Here is a 15,687-nt window from a genome sequence, read left to right on the forward strand (position 1 = left end):
TTAAGCTGGAGAAGACTTGAAGCTACTAACATATAAAAGAAATAACCTGTTAATCTGAAAGGGGGTGATTATGAGAGGGAGCACAGAAAATAGAAAGTCATAGGGGAAAATGGCGTCATCCTCTACTCAAGTATCAACACTACCCAACTGAGAATTTTGGCCAATGGATTATGAATATCATGGTTCCACTGCTAAATTTATCCTATTACAGACAATTGCAATGGAGATCTGTTTTAGACTGAGATTTAAAATATGAATTACATAAAATGAACCTCTCCTTCAAAATCCAACTTCCAGAAATCCTCCTCTGACTACTTAAGGTCATAATGACCTCATGCTACTGAAATTCTACAGTACTTATAGTCTATATTATATAATTAACCATGTTATGTTATATTCTTTTTATATTTAGTTTTTTTTTAAAGTTACATATTTATGTTATTTTAAAATATGTGCCAGTTTTATCCCACAAATGGAATATAACCTCCTTGAAGACAGTACTACTCCCTCAACCCTTGAAAAATATTCTCTTACTTTGGCTTTCATGAAAGCACTCTTTGTAATTTCCCCCTTCATCTCCAAGGCTGTTTTTCTCTTTCCCATTACTTATGTAAGGATAAATACAAAGTAAAAAAAAAAAACTGTCCACGTGGAAAAGGAGAGAAAAGACTCTCCTCTTTTCTTAGAGCATTTACTTTAGAAAATTCACAATTGTGAATTCTCTGTCTCTTTGAAATTTATGTAAAAATCTTTTTAAAAGCTTTTGCTTAAAAGCCTCTTGCCAGGTTTACATACAGCAATGTCTTTCTCAAGAACCTGGGAACCACCTCTTTGGAATGTAATCATTAAGGAATATCATGCCCTTACCTCCCAGTTTCAGTGGTAGGGCAGGAGCCTAACTTGGGCAGGTGCATCCTTCAAGTTGCAAAACTATCTCCTATCATAAACATATGAGAAGTTTTTTTTCCTTTGGATAAAGCCAGTTAGCTAACACAGATGGGCACTCCTATTACTAAGTGAATTTAGGATGAACAATGTGTGACAGATGGCACTGTCAAGTCCTCTTACTTGAGGACTAGTTATTGTTTATCCTGAGAACATGTATGTAATGGGTTGAATCTGTTTGGCCATTTTATAAAAGAGTGAGATTTCTTTCTGTTTTTGTAATCTCTTAGCAGATTGCTTATGATGCACATTACTTTCTGGATTACTGCTTATTCAGTAATGAAACTGTTTTCTTTCTATTCTGCTTTTGTGGAGAGGTTCATTTCCTGTGTTAACCTTTCCCCGAAGGTTCCATCACCAGATCTCTTCCTTTCTGTAAAAGAATTTCCCTTAGGTAGTATCATTCACTTATATACTACAGTCTCCCAAATTTATAACCACCCTATCTTTGACCTTTCTTTTGTGTTTCAGACTTATTGAACATTTCCATATTAAAGTTCCACACAGGCAAAAAGAACTCCATCCCCACCTCTCTAACACTTGCTGATTATTTTATTTTCTCTATGCAATGAATGGCATCACAATCTATCTAACTCCCCAAACTGGAAATCTTAAGAATTATTTTTGACTCATCTTTCACTCCCAAGTCTACTGAGCCACTAAGTCCCTTTAAAGTATGTCTTAAAAATGTCTCAAATCAGTCTCCTAACCAATACCGCTATTACAGTCTTAGGTTAGATCCTTATCTCATGACTAGTACAGAGATCTTCAAACCAGGTGAAGAGTAAGCCCAAGGATATACAAAGATTTTCCAAGGGGCTCTATAGCAAGAACAGTATAAGGATTCTCCATGAGTCCAAAACCCTGCCTGAACAATTAAAAAAAATACGTTAGCAGAAGCATTTTCCCTGCAGTTCTTCTTAATACCAACCCGCAGGACATGCTGTTAGCTAAACAAAGAGCACTTTTGAACAATAAAAGCAATATAGATGACAATGATTCTTTTAAGTGAAACTATTTTTTTAAAGATATGATGGCTAAATCCTATGGATAAAAATTATGTGATTTCTTTCAGACTATAGATTTAGTGTTTGTTATTCAATAAGTTAGCTAAAATCTATTCTATCAACTCATTCTGAAATATTTATATAAAAATTAGTTAACCTCATTTCATTATATAAAACATTTAATATTTTTACTTGCTAATATAAAAATAAAACTATATGCCAACTCTCCATCTGATTAGTTTTTAGCAGTATATAGCTTTCTTTTTTCATTAAATACATAAGAAAATTTTGACCATGATGAAAATGTTCTGATTTTTATACAAGCTTATTAGTGATTCCCCAAAGTCAAACATCAGAGTTCAATCTCCCCAAAACATTTACTGAAGGAATAACAGGCCTTTTACCATATGCCTTACTTCATAAATTATAATCTTAACTATATTTTATTCTGTATTATTTATTAGAAAATAAGTAATGAGAAGTGGTTTATCTTTTCATAACTTAATTATGAAATTAATCATACTAGATATATATCATCTTAAGCTTATCCTGACTGACCTTGTGGTTAATCTTTCCAGATATGCAGGGAGAAATACTGGGCCCAAAGTTTTAGGGGCTTTCTTTATGACAAAGAATATAAAATGAGGTGTGAAAGCGAATATTTAAAATTAGAAAAGAAGGAATCTTGAAAGGAAGGCACTCTGGTGGATATGCTTTGTTAGCTTCACTGTAAACATGCCTCTGGCACATGTGTTCTGCAATTTATATCTGTTTTTTAAAAATAATATTTCATAACATTAATATACTTACTTGAATTGAAAATGAAGTAAGACCTTTTCTGTTGGAAATTAAGTGTATTTGTTTATGAGGCCTGGCATTGCCAAATAGATTGTAATGAAGGACACTCTTCATTAAGTGACTCAATCTTTGAGGCAGCGCAAGGGTTTGCCATATTTAAACCACATATTTAAAACGTGATAAAAGATGTTATTAAAAACTACTGTATTGAAACTAACAATATTCTGTTTTATGAATGTATCAGTTTAAACAAGATGCCTCTAAATGAGAGTAATATCATAATTTGAACTAATTTTAAAAGATTTTTGGTATACTTCCCAGAAACAGAAAATGAATGACTCTAATGATTGGGTAGTAAATCCACTTTTGAAAATCAAGTGGGTTTAATTCTTCGTTTTCAATGAAACTGAAAAAAGAATGGATCTAATGAAATTGCCAACTAACAAATTTTACTGGTAGATCACTATATACTGTTTTGCTACGTACGTATCAGAAGGAGTTGCAGAAATGAGTGACATTGTTACGACAAAACTCCTTCCTTTCCCATCTCCTTATTTATACAAAAAAGTTTTCTCCATGTTTACAAATACAGAAATAAAATTAGAATTTATGTTGAATCTGGTCCCATTATAAAAGTAAATAATATTTATCTAAGCATATATGGACTAGTTGGAGGGGGAAGAAAAGCTACATTTATTAAGAAATGTCTCCAACGCAAGAGAGAGGGGATATGGGGATATATGTATACGTATAGCTGATTCACTTTGTTATAAAGCAGAAACTAACATAGCATTGTAAAGCAATTATACTCCAATAAAGATGTTAAAAAAATTTTTTTTAAAAGAAATGTCTCCAATAAAAAATTTTAAAGAATTATCCAAATTAGTAATTCATTTATATTGCTTTGGAAATTGCATCCTGGCAGTAACTTCAATGATAACTTAATCTAGAAGAAAAAAGTGAATACTTTTTTTGTGGTCATAGGAAATTTTAAAATTAATTTAAATTTATATATGTATTTTGGTTACAACGGAGATAGGTAATCAAAAGATTTTCCAAGTACAAAATATAATACATTATGCAAAATTTTGAGATGGGAAGTGGAAATATAATTTTCAGAAGAAAAAGGAATAATGCAAAGTTTCTATCAAGAAGAAAGTCTGTTCCTATACATTTTTAAGTGGGTGACAATGGGTATCAAATTGCTTTGGTGTCTGGATTTCCTTGTATACATCTAAAAGATTGATGTACCATACTTCAATGTCATTATTTACAATACTTTATAAAATATATTATTTACAACCATTTAAATTTACAAAGGAAAAAATTAGCTATCAATTTAAAAATGTGCCAGAAAGAATATAGTTTTTGATAATTCTTTTAATGGGTATATATACACAAAGGGTTTGAAAATCAATGACCTAGATTCCTGCAAAAGTTGCCTAACTAGTCTTCTCTCTGCTGTTAGCCTCTTCTTAATACAATGTACCCTCTATACCTCTAGTTCTCAAAACTTTTGGTCTGAAGTCCCCTATACTCTTAAAAGTTATTGAAGTGCCCCCAAAGCTTTCGTTTATGTGGGTTGTATTTACCAATACTTACCATATCAGATTTCAAAATTAAGGAAATGTAAAAGTATAAACCCAGTAATGTTAGCGTAAGTAACATTTTTATAAAAAAATAACTATTTTCCAAAACAAAAAATTTTGTATTTAGAGTAGTATGTTTTACATTTTTGTAAGTTTCTTTAATGTTGGTTTAATAGAAGACATTTTCTGTGAGTGGTTTTTTAAAAAAATTTTTATACAATTTTTAAAGGTTATACTTCATTTACAGTTATTACAAAATACTGGCTATATTCCCCACGTTGAACAATACATCCTTGTAGCCTATCTCAAAGGGCCCTAACTCCTGGGCTGCAGACCAGTGCCGGTCCGCAGCCTGTTAGGAACCGGGCCACACAGCAGGAGGTGAGCAGCAGGTGAGCGAGTGAAGCTTCATCTGCTGCTCCCCATCATTCCCCACCACTAGCGTTACTGCCTGAACCATCCCCACCATTGCTCCCATTACCACCTGAACCATCCACTGCCCTCCCCCTACCGTGGAAGAACTGTCTTCCACGAAATCGGTCCCTGGTGCCAAAAAGGTTGGGGACTGCTGGCCTATCTTATACCCAATGGTTTGTACCTCCCATTCCTCCATCCCTATATTGCCCCTCCCTACTGGTAACCACTAGTTTGTTCTCTATATTTGTGAGTCTGCTTCTTTTTTTGTTATATTTACTAGTTTGTTGTATTTTTTAGATTCTACATATAAGTGGTATCATACAGTATTTGTCTTTCTCTGACTTATTTCACTCAGCACAATACCCTCTAAGTCCATCCATGTTGCTGCAAATGGCAAAATTTCATTATTTTTTAAGGCTGAGTAGTATTCCATTGTATGTGTAAAATGAGAGTGAAAAGGGGGTATAACATCTTAGTATTATTATAAAAATACTTTTGACCTCACAAACTCCCTAAAGGGTATACCAGAGGTCCCCAAACTTTGAGAACTGCTGTTCTCCACCAAAAGTAGAGCTATCTTCCTAAAATATGAGTCTCACCATTATCCCATGGATAAAGCCTCTAATATCCCACCTGCACAGTGTCTAATGAATAATGTCTGAACTCACTAACATGGCACACAGAACTCAGTATTATTCCGTTTGTTCTGTGGTAACATCATTCACTTACAACCCTGCTTATCCTGTTGTCCTTGTCATCCTCCTCATGGAATGCCCTTCCTCTTGTCCATCTGGTGAACTATTAATCAATAGTTGAAATGTCATCTTTTAGCTGTGGTTTTCTCTGATTAATTTAAACCCTCAGCAGAATTACTGCACTCTAATGTTTTCGCATCATCTTCTTCATTGTTGCACTTACATACTGCATTGCAATGACTGGATTACACATTTGATTTTTCCTAAACTAAGAGACCTTAAAGGTAAAGGATTATGGATAGTGGACCTGTCAGTTGAATTTCCACGCTGTATCAAACTTTTCCATTTAGTTCAGCCTTCCTTGTAAGGCACAGTTCTTTTTTTTCTGATGCTCATCCTATCTTCTTATTCCAATTTCCTTGTATGGTGTTTGGAACACAGTAGGTGCTTAATAAGTAGGTGCTTAATAAGTATTTATTAAATTGTATTCACTAAGTATGCCAAAATCACTGGAGATCCATATAACTAATCATTATGGATTGCTAGTTAATTCCATTTAACTCCTCTAATTTCTCATTCTGGAAAAAAAGAATGAAATTCATGTATCACTGGGGACATGACCAAAATAAGACAGACAAGTTTAGATAAGTCTTATTTTCTAGTTTCACTTATACCCTAAAAATAATTAGATAATGCTAATGCTCATAATTATCATCAGAATATTCTTTTAAAATGTTTTTAGTATTATAAAAAACTTCAAACATACACAAATTAGAGAACAATGAACAACCATATACCTGTCACTTAGCTAAATTCATTGCCCACCTTGTTTAATCTACTACTCCCCACATGCACACAACAGTATTTATATGAAATGAGTTCTGGATATGACAGTATTTCAACCATATTTCATACCATAACTATCCCAGTATGCATCTCTAAAACATAAGCAGTCTTCTTTAAAACACATTCACAATGCCATTATAAATCATTCTCCTGTGTAAGGGGTTCAAGATGGCAGCCTAAGAAGACCCTGAGCTCACCTCCTCCCACAGACACATCAAATTTACAGCTACACATGAAGTAACTTTCCTCTGAAAAGTATCTGATAACTAGATGAACAGCACCTCCACAACAAAAGATAAAAGAGACTCATTGAAACAGGCAGGAGAGGCAGAGAGATGGTCCCACCCAGGACCATCCCAGGAGCAAATCAGAAGGATCACAAAAATATATAACTTTTTGGAGTAAAAAAAAAAGGGAGTAAAGGGATTGAACTGCAAATCACGTACCTCAACCCTTTAGTGCAGCACTGGGAACACGAGCCTCTAAAACATCTGTTTTTGAAAATCAATGGGCATTAAGTCCAGGAGAACCACATAACTGTATGGAACAAAGAACCCGCTCTTAAAGGGCTCACACAGACCCATCTACCCTGAGAAACAGCACAAAAGCAACAGTGTGAAAACACCTACACCATAAGTGAGGGAAACCTACTTACTGATCTTAGAGCAGCTGCTAGAGAGGCAGGAACCTAACGGGACTTTCTCTGGAGACAAAAGCACTGGTAGATGACATCTTTGCAACCTCATTCTAACTTGCTGGTGATACAGCTAGTGGGCACTATTTTTGGTGCCCTTCTTCTAGCCTCCTAGCACCAGTGGGTGTGTTCCTTCCACCATGAACCACAACTGAGCCAAAGCGAGCACCTTGAGTGCCCTGCCTACCCAGTGCAGATGTCACACCACAATTGGGCTGGACAAACACACGATACCCCACCCTCCCCACACAGCAGCTGCACCATAACTGGGATGAGCAAGTGCCCCAAACCCAGTCCACACTATGCAACAGCTCACTACAACCAGCAGGTGAGCACCCCAAATCCCACACATCCTGCATCATAGCAGCAGCCCCACCACAGCTTGTAGGTGTGCACAGTCCACATGAAGAACACCCGTGAGTGCCTGGGTCTGGTGGCCAGGGAGATGGTGCTTCTGGGCCCTATGGATTATCTCCTACACAAGAACAAGACTGGAAGAGGTAGCTGTTTCACCTAATGAATTTAGACAAATACAGAAAGTTATGCAACATGAGAAGGCAGAGGAATATGTTCCAAACCAAAGAAAAAGACAAATGGCCAGAAAAAGACATTAATGAAATGGAGCTAAGCAACTCACTCAACAAAGAGTTCAAAGCAATGGTCATAAAAATGCTCATTGAACTCAGAAGAAGAATGGATAAACACAGCAGGAACTTCAACAAAGAGGTAGAAAATATAAGAAAGTACTAAATAGAAGTTATAACTAAACTGAAAAATACACTTGAGGGTTTCAACAGAAGACTTGATGAAGCAGAAGAACGAATCAGCAAGCTGGAAGATGAAACAAATAGAAATCACCCAGATACAGTTGCAAAATGAAAAAAGAATTTAAAAAAGTGAATATACCATAAGGGACTTCTGGAACAACATCAAGCAGAACAGCATTCACGTTATAGGGGTCCCAGAGGAAAAGAGAAAGAGAGAAAAGGTCAGAAAAATTTGAAGAAATAATGGATGAAAACTTCCCTAATCTGGGGAAGGAAGCAGACATTCTGGGTCTAAGAATTTCAGAAAGTTCCAAATAAGACGAACCCAGAGAGAACCATACCAAGACACATTACAATTAAGATGGTAAAAGTTAAGGATAAAGAATCTTAAAAGCAGCAAAAATGAACAAACAAAAAGCCCCCCAAACCTCCAAAACACTACCTATTAAGTACAAGGAAAATCCCCAAATCAGCAGATTTTTCAGCAGAAACTTTATTGGCCAGAAAGAAGTGGATGCCCTATTCAAAATGCTGAGAGGAAAAAATTTCCAACCAAGAATTCTCTACCAATTCTACTAGTCAAGATTATCAATAAGAATTGAAGAAGAGATGAAGAGTTTTACAAATAAGCAAAAGCTAAAGGATTTCATCACCACTAAACTGGCCTTACAAGAAGTGTTAAAGGGACTTTTCTAGGCTAAAAAGAAATGGCACTAATTAATAATAAGAAAATATATGAAAGTAAAAATCTCAATGGAAAACATATAGTAAAGGTAGTGGCTCAGTCACTTATAAAGCAAGTATGAAGACAAAAGTAGTAAAGTTAACTCAAATTACAGTAATTACTTAAGGGAAGCATAAAATAAGAATATGCAAAACGCATCATCAAAAATATAAAATGTGGCAGGGGAGAGAGTAAAAATATAAAGCTTTGCTTTACATTTTAAGTTGTTATCAACTTAGAAGACACTGCTATATACATACAATGTTGTATGTGAACACCACAGTAACCACAAAGAAAAATCTTACAGTACACACAGAAAAGAAAATGAGAATGGAATCTAAACATAATACTAAAAAAATCCAGCAAACCACATGGGAAGACAGAAAGAAGAAAGGAACAGAGAAGAACTATAAAAACAGCCAGAAAACAATAAACAAAATGGCAATAAGTACATACCTATCAATTACTTTAAATGTAAATGGACTAAATTAGCCAATATAAAGACATATAGTGGCTAAATAGATAAAAAAAAAAAACAAAAACCAAGACCCATCTATATGCTGCCTAGTAGAGATTTATTTCAGAAGTAAAGACACACAGACTGGATGTGAGGAAAAATTAATGAAAAGAAAGCTGGTGTAGCTATACTCACAGCAGATAAAACAGACTTTAAAACAAAGACTGTAATAAAAGACAAAGAAAGGCACTATACAATGATAAAGGGGTCAATCCAGCAAGAAGATGAAACATTTATAAATATATATGCACACTATGTAGGAGCACCAAAATATATCAAGCAAATATTATTGGCCCTAAAGGGAGAAATTAAAAGCAATATAATAATAGTAGGGGATTTTAACACCCCACTTACAGCAATGGATAGATCATTCACAAAAAAATCAATCAAAAAGGAAACATTTGGCCTTAAATGACACATTAGATGAGATGGAGTTCACAGATATGTTCAGAATACTCTCTCCAGAAGCAGCAGAATACACATTCTTCTAAGGTGCACATGGAACATTCTCCAGGATAGATCACGTGTTAGCCCAAAACATATCCCAGTAATTCAAGAAGACTGAAATCACATCAAGCATCTTTTCCAACCATAATGGTATGAAACTAGAAATCACAATAAGAAAATTGGAAAACCACAAAAACATGAAGATTAAACAACATGCGACTAAACAACTAATGGGTCAATGAAGAAATCAAAGGAGAAAATAGAAAAAAAACCTAGAGACAAATAAAAACAAAAATAAAGCACACCAAAATCTATGGAACGCAGCAAAAGTGGTTCTAGGAAGGAAGTTCATAGCAATACAGGCCTACCTCAAGAAACAAGGAAAGTCTCAAATAACCTGAACTTGCACCTAAAGTAACTAGAAAAAGACCGAAGCCCAAAGGTAGTAGAAGGAAGGAAATAATAAGATGAGGGCAGAAATAGAGACTAAAAAGACAATAGAATAGAACAGATCAATAAAACCAAGAGCTGGTTCTCTGAGAAGATAAACAAATCAAGAAGCCTTTAGCTAGACTAACCAAGAAAAAAAAGGAGAGGGCTCAAATAAATAATCAGAAACGAAAGAGGACAAGTCACAACTGATACCACAGAAATACAAAGGATGATAAAAGAATACTACAAACAATCATATGCCAACAAAGTGGACAACCTAGAAAGAACAGACAAATTCCTAGAAACATATAATCTACCAGGACTGAATCGTGAAGAAACAGAAATAGAAAGCCTGAATACTCCTGAATAGTAAGGAGACTGAGTCAATAACCAAAAACTCCCAACAAACGCAAGTCCAGGAAACAGACAGCTTCACTAATGAATTCTTCCAAACATTCAAGTAAGATTCAATACTTTTCCTTCTAAATTTCTTCCAAAAAACTGAAGAGGAGGGAACACATCTCAACATGTTATGAGGCCAACATTACCCTAATAACCAAAACCAGACAAGGACACCACAAAATAAAATTACAGGCCAATACCTGGATGAACAGAGATGCAAAAATCCTCAACAAAATATTAGCAAACTGAATTCAACAATACATCAAAACGATCATATCCCATGATCAAGTGGGATTTATTCCAGGGCTGTAAGGATGGTTCAATATCTGCATGAGCAAAATGAAGGATAAATACCATACGACTGTCTCAATAGATGCAGAAAAAGCAGCTGATAAAATTCTAACATCCATTTATGATAAAAACTCTCAACAAAGTGGGTATAGAGGGAACCTACCTCAACATAATAAAGGCCATATATGACAAACCCACAGTTAACATCATAACATCATAACATCATACTCAACAATAAAAACCTGAAAGCCTTTCCTTTAAGATCAGGAACAAGACAAGAATGCCCACTCTCACCACTTTTATTCAACACAGTATTGGAAATTCTAGTCACAGCAATTAAGCAAGAAAAAGAAAGAAAAGGCATCTAAATTGGAAAGGAGGAAGTAAAACTGTCACTATTTGCAGATGACATTATACTATATAGAGAAAACCCTAAAGACTCCACGAAAAAAAAAAAAAAAACTGTTAGAACTAATAAATTCAGTAAAGTCACAGGATACAAAAAAAAAAAATCAATATACACAAGCCAGTGACATTTCTATACACTAATAGCAAACTAACAGAAAGAGAAATTAAAGCGATCCCATTTACCACTGTATCAAAAAGAATAAAATACCTAAGAATAAATTCAACCAAGGAGGTGAATGACCTGTACAGTGAAAACTGTTTAAGACACTGATAAAAGAAATCGAAGAAGGCACAATTAAATGGGAAGACAGTCCATGCTCATGGATTGGAAGAATTAATATTGTTAAAATGTCCATACTGGGCTTCCCTGGTGGCACAGTGGTTGAGAATGTGCCTGCCAATGCAGGGGACACGGGTTCGAGCCCTGGTCCGGGAAGATCCCACATACCGCGGAGCGACTAGGCCGGTGAGCCACAATTGCTGAGCCTGCGCATCTGGAGCCTGTGCCCCGCAACAAGAGAGGCCGCGACGGTGAGAGGCCTGTGCACCGCGATGAAGAGTGGCCCCCACTTGCCGCAACTAGAGAAAGCCCTCACACAGAAACGAAGACCCAACACAGCCATAAATAAATAAATAAATAAATAAATAAATAAATAAATAAAATTAAAAAAAAAAAGATCTCGAAAAACTTGACAGGATGAGGTGGAAACTCATCTTTCTAAAAAAAAAAAAAAAAAATGTCCATACTACCCAAAGCAATCTACAGATTTAATGCAATTCTTATCAAAATTCCAATGACATATTTCACAGAACTAGAACAAATTCTAAAATTTGTATGAAACTAAAAAAGATCCCTTGAGAAAGGGAACAACCTTAAGAAAGAAGAACAAAGCTGGAGGTAGCATGCTCCCTGATTTCAAGATATGCTACAAAGTCACAGTGATCGAAACAGGTTGGTACTGGCATAAAAACAGACACCCAGATCAACCAAACAGAACTGAGAGCCCAGAAGTAAATCCATACATATATGGGCAATTAAATTATAATAAAGGAGCAAAGAACATACAATGGAGAAAGGACAGTCTCTTCAATAAATGGTGTTGGGAAAACTGGACAGACACGTGCAAAAGAATGAAATTAGACCACTATTTTACACCACATACAAAAATTAACTCAAAATAGATTAAAGACTTGAATGTATGACCTAAAACCATAAAATTCCCAGAGGAAAACAAAGGAAATAACTTCATTGATTATTACTATAAATATATAAATGACAAACTATTAATAGTTAAAGTTTGAAGTTTGTGCTCCAAAACTTCATTTTACTGTACTAAAATTTACTCACCAGAATATGGGACTTTCACCAGGTTCTTTCACTTTGTAGTATTCTTTGCCTTGTGGCAAGACTTTGGTTAAGCCAAAATCTCCTATTTTAACTCTGTTTTCATTCTCCACCAATATATTCCTTGTTGCCAGATCCCTGTGGATATACCTTTTTGTACCAAGATACTCCATACCCTATGAATAAAATAACATTTTTCTTTCAGCTAGCTTTATAAACATAAACAATTTAAATAGTCTTGTATCTTTCTACTCCCTTAATTATCTAAGAAAAACTCTAGAGGACTTCTTAATAATTACTTCAACATATTCTCTTCATCTACAACAAACAGCCAGGATATTAGGTACCTTGCATATCTGAGATGTGTACTGAAGAAGTTTTTTATGATCTATCCGTTCTTTATGTTTTTGGAGATAGTCTCGTAAACTTCCATATGGTAAATATTCCATAATTAATCTTAGATTACGCCGGCCTATTAACACACAAATGAGAACATAACGTTTTACTCTGCTGTATTTTACTGATGAACTATTAGAAAACAACTGTATAAAAATGACTTAAAGATATATAAAATCTGAGTCTAAGGGACTTCCCTTGTGGTGCACTAGATAAGATTCCACACTCCCAATGCAGGGGGCCTGGGTTTGACCCCTGGTCAGGGAACTAGATCCCATATACATGCTGCAACTAAGAGTTAGCATGCCACAACTAAGGAGCCTGCGTGCCACAACTAAGGAGCCCTGGAGCTGCAACTAACACCCAGTGCAACCTAAAAATAATAATAATAATAATAATAGTAATAAAGCATGGCTGGCGTTTTTGGTTTTTTTTTGGCTGTGTTGGGTCTTCATTGCTGCATGCGGGCTTTCTCTAGTTGCAGCGAGCGGGGGCTACTCTTCATTGCAGTGCATGGGCTTCTCACTGCGGTGGCTTCTCTTGTTGTGTGTGCAACACGGGCTTTAGGCGTGTGGGCTTCAGTAGTTGTGGCACGCGGGGTCAGTAGTTGTGGCTCACGGACTCTGGAGCACAGGCTCAGTAGTTGTGGTGAACGGGTTTAGTTACTCTGCAGCATGTGGGATCATCCTGGACCAGGTATCGAACCCATGTCCCCTGCACTGGCAGGTGGATTCTCAACCACTGCGCCATCAGGGAAGTCCTGGAGTTATTATTAAAAAAAAAAAAATCTGAGTTTAAGATGACAAAACCTGATTATAAAATTAAAGGTGATGTAGTAGTTAAGAACAATGACTTTTTGAATCAAAAAGATTTGAATGGAAGTTTTAAAAATAGTTATGTTTTAATCTTCTGTAACCCTTTATGCAAACCAAAATAAGCTGATGAGAAAACTTCCTTTCTCTTCATCTATACTGAAATAAAAGCATCTAATTAAAAAAAATAATATTTTCACAGAAAATTTTTCTTTAAAAATGACATTCCCTTGGTAAGTTTAAGCAAGAATGGTAACCACCATTCTCAGTGAAGAGAATGATCAAGGACTTCCTGTAGTTACAGCCCACCAACACCAAGTACAATCTCCAGTCATACAGAATGCTTCTTTCTCTGGGCACTGGAATATTTTAAGTCCAGATCTTGAGGCATTATATGTTTCTACAATACTACCCAGGATGTCAAAAACATACCCTGAATTCAAAAAAGGTATCAATGGGCAACATACCAGCACTGTAGCACACTCCCTTGTACTTTACAATGTTGTCATGTTGCAAGGATTTAAGGATTTCAATTTCCCTTTCAAAGTCTCTGAGGTGCTCTTCAGTACTGTGCTGGAGCTTCTTCACAGCCACCACCTCTCCAGTGTTGTCTTGTAGAGGGTCATACCGGCACATCTCCACACTCCCAAAATTACCCTAAACAATACATCACATTAAGATAGAAATCTCAAGTTTTCTAGAAAAAGTACTAATAAATTCTGATTATACAGGCAATTTTCAGCAGCTAGAAGATGTATCTCGAAACTCACATTAAACAACTTTCAGAACAAGAAAAGGAGATAATATTTCAATAGGTGAGTAGTAAACTTAAATATTTAATTTCTTTAAAAGGAATTACAGGCTGAAATATAAAAACTTCAAAAAAGCATTTAAACAAATCATAAACATTAATTTTTAAGATAAGCCAAGGGACATGCCAGGGAATTCCTAAATTTCTATCACTAACTTCCAGGAAGAACTTTTCGTCTTCACAATATAGCCTTTCATGTCACTGTCAGTGAGCTATATGGAATAGGGTCTGTTACAGACTGAATGTCCATGCCCATCCCCCCAAATTCATATGATAAAGCCCTAACCCCGAATGTGAGTGTATTTGGAGATAGGGCCTGTGAAGAGGTGATAAAGATTAAATAAGGTCATAAGGGTGAGGCCTTCATCCAATAGGGCTGGTGCCTTTATAAGAAGAGGAAGAGACACCAGTTCTCTCTGCCATATGAGGACACAGTGAGGAGGTGGTCATGTGCAAGCCAAGAAAAGAGCCCTCACCAGAAACTGAACCCTACCGGAACCTTGATCTTAGACTTTTCAGCCTCTAGAATTATGAGAAATAAATGTCTGCTGTTTAAGCCAAGGTCAGCCTGTGTGGTTGGCAGCTTCTGTGATTATCTCCCAATGTTCTCTACATTCTGACATTCAAGCTCTTTTAAAATCCCCTCCCCTTGAGTGTAGGCTGGATTTATTAACTCATTTTTAATGAAGAGAATATGGCAGGAGTGATAAGATGCCACTTCTGAGATTAGGATATAAAAAGACAATGGCTTCGATCTTGGGTATTTGCTCTCAGCTCACATGTTGTGAGGCAGCCTGTGGAGAGGCCCGTGTAAGTGAGCTTGGAAGCAGATATTCTGAGGCCTTGTCAATAGCCATGAGGTAAGCTTGGAAGTAAGTCTTCCCCTAGTCAAGCCTTCAGAGGAGACTGCAAGACCTGGCTGACACCTTGATTATAGTCTAGTGAGAGACCTTGAGCTAGAACCACCCAGCTACGTTACTCCCAGATTCCTGACTCGCCTAACCTATGTGATAATAAATGCTTTTTTGTTTTCAGCTGTTATGTTTTAGGGTAATTTGTTGCACAGCAATAGATAACTAATACACCCAAATACATACTTTTTTTTTGTCATTGCTACATGCTTTGAAACATTCCTGAGGCTATTTTACAAACCAGGAATGACAGCAAAGTATTAATATAACTAAGCCAATACATATATAACCCCCAATGTTTAGCTCTGGTAAAGCTGGATCAGAACATTTAGTTTAGATTCAATACCTAAGTGAGGCCTTCATAATATATCCAAGCCAAAATCCAGTTCATAAAGCCACATGGTACAGCATCCTATACTAGCAAGCTTAGAGG

General features: G+C 35.9%; 1 protein-coding gene across 4 annotated transcripts in view; it reads right to left on the reverse strand.

The window, feature by feature from the left end:
- JAK2 (Janus kinase 2) overlaps nt 1-15,687 on the reverse strand; it is a 162,221-nt gene that overhangs the window by 4,208 nt on the left and 142,326 nt on the right. For all 4 annotated transcript variants that reach the window (XM_059924783.1, XM_059924782.1, XM_059924781.1 and 1 more), the window contains 3 exons: nt 14,000-14,189; nt 12,672-12,796; nt 12,328-12,500 (listed from right to left, as the gene is read on the reverse strand). In XM_059924783.1, coding sequence (XP_059780766.1) covers nt 12,328-12,500; nt 12,672-12,796; nt 14,000-14,189 — 488 coding nt within the window. The remainder of the gene's footprint in view (nt 1-12,327; nt 12,501-12,671; nt 12,797-13,999; nt 14,190-15,687) is intronic.

This window comes from Balaenoptera ricei, chromosome 6, assembly GCF_028023285.1.
Source record: "Balaenoptera ricei isolate mBalRic1 chromosome 6, mBalRic1.hap2, whole genome shotgun sequence".
Classification (NCBI taxonomy): Eukaryota; Metazoa; Chordata; class Mammalia; order Artiodactyla; family Balaenopteridae; genus Balaenoptera; species Balaenoptera ricei.